Source organism: Tachysurus fulvidraco, chromosome 18 (assembly GCF_022655615.1).
Source record: "Tachysurus fulvidraco isolate hzauxx_2018 chromosome 18, HZAU_PFXX_2.0, whole genome shotgun sequence".
Classification (NCBI taxonomy): domain Eukaryota; kingdom Metazoa; phylum Chordata; class Actinopteri; order Siluriformes; family Bagridae; genus Tachysurus; species Tachysurus fulvidraco.
This window is the reverse complement of record NC_062535.1, coordinates 7217498-7223144: the sequence shown is the minus strand read 5'-3', so window position 1 is coordinate 7223144 and position 5647 is coordinate 7217498. Positions and strand designations below refer to the sequence as shown.

At 35.7% G+C, this 5647-nt stretch overlaps 1 protein-coding gene across 1 annotated transcript in view; it reads right to left on the bottom strand.

The window, feature by feature from the left end:
• The window catches only part of gpa33a (glycoprotein A33 (transmembrane), paralog a), a 5629-nt gene extending 1016 nt beyond the window's left edge, over positions 1–4613 (bottom strand). Inside the window, exons 1-7 of the mRNA XM_027156673.2 lie at positions 4458–4613; positions 2915–3075; positions 1624–1846; positions 722–886; positions 472–588; positions 252–381; positions 1–81 (exon numbers count right to left, since the gene is read on the bottom strand). The exon at positions 1–81 is cut by the window's left edge and continues 1016 nt beyond it. Of these exons, the coding sequence (XP_027012474.2) occupies positions 1–81; positions 252–381; positions 472–588; positions 722–886; positions 1624–1846; positions 2915–3075; positions 4458–4488 (908 nt within the window). The 5' untranslated portion in view covers positions 4489–4613. The remainder of the gene's footprint in view (positions 82–251; positions 382–471; positions 589–721; positions 887–1623; positions 1847–2914; positions 3076–4457) is intronic.
• Between the last annotated feature and the right edge of the window lie 1034 nt (positions 4614–5647).

Here is a 5647-nt window from a genome sequence, read left to right as displayed (position 1 = left end):
TTGCTCTCGAGACGTTTATCTTGTTGCTCTTCAAGTTCCTGTGGCTCTTTGTCCGTGTACTCGCCGGGCTCTGCAGCATAACTAAAAAAGAAAAAAAAAATATTAAGAAAGAAAAATGACTAAAGACAAGATGTTAAGGCACAAATTTTATTCAACCACAAATCATTCTAAAACAGGTGTGGTAAACATCTGCAATTACAACAGTTCTTGCTTAGGTGTCACGCTGTTTTCACAAAGAAGTTATGGCATACCCCATGGCGTACTCCTCATTCGCTTTCTTTTTTCGGCATCGACGGCAGCAGCAGACAGCGACAATCAGGAGGAGAACACCGGCTACACAGCCTCCGATTATTCCTGCCGTGGAGCCGATGTTCATTGAGACTGACAGAACCGAACAAACAATACAACAAAATGAAAAAAGGAAAACTGATGATGTGAGCATGATAAATACAAAACGTATAAAATACTTGCATGGCATGACGGTCAAAGTCAGATTGCAGGATTCGCTGCGTATTTTATTGGCAGACGTGCAGATGTAATAACCGCTGGTCTCCATGGAAATATTGTAAAGTGACAAAACTCCATTCACTGAAGAGAGAAAAAAATTGATTGTGTAAGAGAATGGAAAAGAGCAGAGGGCAAAATATCCAGAGATATAACTGGACACTGGAGTTCATTATAACGACTAAACAACGAAACAGGTTCACGACCACACACATACCATCAGTAGCTTTGGGTGGATTCGCCCTGGGATTATTATTGACATCATAGCTTTGCCATTTGTACGTCGGTGTTGGCGTGCCCTCCTCTGAACGACAGGTCAGGTTGATGTTCTGGTAATACTCCGCTTTGCCTTGGACAGCGCAGATGGGTTTGGTAGGAGCCACTGTTTTAACAGGAAAAGATCTGTAAGAATTACTGCACTGCATTATTTAACATCTACAAAGCATAATCTACAGCTTGTTTGGTTTTTTAAACCCTACCACAGTGATTTTACAGCTATGCTGACAATGTAATGCTCACGCTACATAAGCATCCTTAACTTTCCAGCAAATAGCTAAAGAATCAAGTTTTATATTCTGTTTGGAGATCATTTTGCTTCTCTCTATTTAAAAAAAATAGCTGTTAACCATTTCAAGCCAAGCTTTAAATGAACCAAAACTATGGGATTTATTGCAGTGCGATTTCTCAATATTGGTGTTGGCAAAAGGTCCCATTGCTTTAAACCTCATAATAGCTTCCACAAAACAGCAGGTAAACAACAGCTCAGAGATGTATTTGGAAATCCTTCATACAAAGAGAACGTCTAGTGCTTGCTTATTACTGTTAACGTTATGGGTTATCTTTTATTGACAAATTAACTACCTACTAACTTTTAAATTAAAATTAACTTTAAGTGAGACAAATTACCATTTTGGTTTTTATTTCTTGATTCTCATTGGTCAGTGCACACCACCAGTCATGTAGCAAGACTGCAATGTTGGCTTATAAACTCAGCCCCACCAAGGAAAACAGTCATGTATGAATATTTCTTTAATCAAATGATGGAAAACACATAGAAAGAACCTGTTAATTAGATTACATGAACTGTTACCATTACATATCACGAGCCCTTGTACTTACCCAGAACCACAACTGAAGTGGTATCTGATGATTTTCCTTTGTCACCAGGAATTTTAACTATGCACTCAAACACTCTAGAATCCTTCGAAGTCAGAGATTTGAGTGTCAAGATGGCCGATCCTTTAGGAATGTCCACCTGAAGGTCAGCTCGGTTGGTAAAATCATCCATGATGTCTAGTGAAGGTGGTGAAGTTGTAGAGTAGTAATAGGTGAGGATTTCAATCTATGAGGAAAAAGAATTTAGATTTGATTATGCCATGCAAACACAAACATCTGTAGGAGTTACATTTTTTAAAGACATGCTCAAGAAGGTTATAGCCAGGGGGGAAGGAATACAGTGCCTGGCCAAAGAGCAGCAAAAATAAATAACCAAATAAACAAACAAACAAATAAAATTACAAACTATCTGGATTTAACCAAGACAATGGTGTAAAAGCCTTCCATTGGATAATCACTTGGCAATAAGACAGTATTTGACCCTAACTAATATAGCGAGTAACAAATTATTGGCCTAAATCAAGCAAAGAAAATTACTGAAAAGGCTAAAATTAGGTTAAGATCTGTGTTGACACATGGGGAACCTTCACCTTGAAAATCTTGAATGATTGATCCGAGATCACTTAAATGATTGGTGAAACCATATCGTTGAAATAAAACCCTAGAAATCAAAGCGGTGTTTAATAGTGCAAGTAAGAGCATTTCTACACGCACAAATTCTGAATAGAACTCAAGGGATTGGGACTAAACTGCTGTGTAACCTTAAAAAAAAACTAATCAGTGAAGCTAATCTAAAAGAAAAGAAAAGAAAAGAAAAGAGAAAAAGTTTTCATTTGCTAGAAAGCATAATGGACTATGGAACGATGATAAAGGGTCATGTGGTCTGATGAATCCAGAGTTATCCTGTACCAGAGGGATGGAAGCATCAGGGTAAGAAAACAGTCAGATAAAGTGACAACTAGAATTATTCCTAGTGCCTACTATACAAGCCTGTGAAGGAAATGTTGATCTGGAGTGGCTTCAGTTTTTCAGGTCTAGATTCAGCAACATTATGTGCCTAAAAACAAAAACACAGCTGACTACCTGAATCACCAGTTTGTTCCCCCCCCCCCCCCCCGAAACATTTTCACAAATGGATTCACCACCACAGTCCAGACCTTAACCCCACTGAGTGTCTTTGAGTTGAGATCAAAAAGAGTCACGATCAATACAATCTTGGCAAGATTAATGCAACTATGGACAAAAAAATTCTGAAGTAGTACAAGAAGCAAATGTGCTGAAGTGAGCTCATTACATTAGTATCTCCAGGATTTTGTTGCATCCATGTGATCGTGACTGTTGTACTGATTGGTTTCCCTGGTGTGAAGATGCAGGGTAGTGTGGCGTCGTCACCACGGGCCAATTCATAAGATAATTGTGGGATGTCAACGGTTAAAGATGAAGTCAGTTGGAATACTGGGCAAGAAAAATAAAGTTAAGTTCCATCATTAATATCATCTCAAACATTGCACGGTAAACAACATAGCTAATAGTTTCTATACACATGCAGATCACAACATACAATCTTGTGGGATGGGGAAAAAAAATCTACAGGCATACAGGTATACTTAATAGTAGCCAGTCTGATATTGTCATAATAGTACACGAATTGTTGAGGCATGTAGTGCTGTGCAAATACTTGGATTAGATTATTTATTTGAGTGATCGCGAAATAGTTTTCCGAAGCAATAAATCTTTCCATAATAGCTGTATCGAAACACAAGAAGTTAAGTGCACATTGGTGGCATCTGGTGGTCAGAAGTGTGAATTGCAACCAATCTGGCATTAGAAAAAGCAAAAAAACCCCACTTACTGTTCCACCGATTTGACAAATATAATGTTTATATATATATATATATATAAAACACACATTATATACTATTATATCTACTATAGCCTTTATGACTCAGTAACATTTCAAGATTAGCAGCAGCCATATTGCATTTTTGTAGTTTTGACTGATTTTTAAAAATAATAATAATTGAAGAAGATGGTATGGGAACCTTTGCCATATTCTGCACACTAATATAATACCAATATAATACACATATCTAAGCGTTTTCCTTTAGTGGCCTTGTTAGTCTAATGTTTATTATGTTTGGACTCTTTTCCACAGATAAAACATTATTAAGCCTCATCCAAATTCACTTAGCCAAGATTTTACCCAGAGCTTTTACCCAAAACTCCAAAGTCTTCTTTTATTCCTCACTAAGCAGTAAGTAAGTAAATAAGTAAATAAATAAACAAATAAATAAATAAAAACACACAAGCATAACACAAAAGGGAGACGCCATAAACAAAACGAGTTGCTAGACACAAGGCGTTGGCTCCAGACTCCACCGTCCAACTAGAGTTGTTTTCACAAAACCCCTTTTATTGACTAACAGCATGTTGGGAAGGTTTTCAATAGTTATTTAATGTATTTATTAAAATTATTTATAAACAATATACAGTTTTCCAACCGTGCTAATGTTGCGCGTGCTATAAATAAAAACACCTGTATTCAATTAACCTGTACACATGTAATTAATTACTTGCGTCATTAAGTCTCTCTAGAAATAATGTATTTCGGATAATATATATTAATAATAATATATTATAATAATAAAAAAACTGCTAAGTTAATTAAGGTCATAAAATATATTAACCATAGAACTACAGGCTTTTTTTGTACAAGCCACTTCACAGAAAGGCCCGGAGTCATAAACACCTTTACAGGTAAGATAAATAAATAAGATACAGATTCTGTTCTAGGTTAATAAATTCATTCATTTCAAGATGCTAGAAATTTTACTTACCTGCAAAAAGCGAAAAAACGGATCCAATCATATCTGCATTAAAACGATTTAAGCCTATTCTTCAGGAGGTAAAAGGTAGTAAGTGCTTCAAGTGAGATGGCTTCTGTTTTTTAGCCTGTAATATGAGCCACTGAAGCCACGCCCACTGATCCAGTTTCATCACGTTCATTTTGTCAGGTGGTGAAGGGTTTATACTTGGGTGAATATTTCCAGAAGGCAAAATACTTATATGAGTTTTCTGTTATGTTTGCTCATTTTTTTGTTTATAGGATATTGTGTTTGCTATCTTTTAAACTATCCTAAATATTATTAATTTTAATACATTTGTATTTTGATTGTGTAAACCAGAGGTATGGCAAGAAACAGGAAGTGTTTTTTTTTTTTTCAACCTAGCATACAGTCAAATATGTGCAAAACTAGTTTGGTTAGTTATACACTTGTAAAACACACACACACACACACACACACACACACACACACACACACACACACACACACACACACACACACACACACACACACAGACTGTTAACATAGCTACTGTGGTTTAGGGTGATTTCCTTCGAACTGTGCAACCTTTGAGTTAAATCTTTTTAACACATCAATACACACATGTTCATTTGTGCCTGTACGTTAAATTTAACAAATTTATTGCTGCTATTTTTTGAGGAAATCTGTTAGTCTTGCAATTGATGTATGCTTCAGGGTTTGAGTAAGAGATTAAGGTCTAAATATAAAGTTATCATAACTATTATAAGCAGCTCGAAATAGTTTGGGGAAGAGACTAGAATGACGGTTTCACCTAACCAAGACTCAGGGAAGCCACAAAGCATGAAGTTGTGTGATGAACTTTAGATCCAGGACAGGACGTAATACTTTAGCTGTTAAGTGGAATATCACCTGGGATATTTGATTTTTAAGCACTGTAGAAATATAAATATTATATAAATGTAAATTAGTTCTGATAAAAGCAGTTGTTATCAAGTCACAGAGTTATATCAATTAGACAGTTTTTTGCTTTATGAGAATTAATAAAGTTAAGGATTTTGTTTTATTTAATATAAATCACATCATAATAAAATGGATGACTACTTAAGTCTAATATTTATCTTATATTTAGATGAGTGATGAGTGGAAATGCTGAAGGGAAAATCGTAAGGATGTCTTTAAATCAGTATTGTAATGAGACT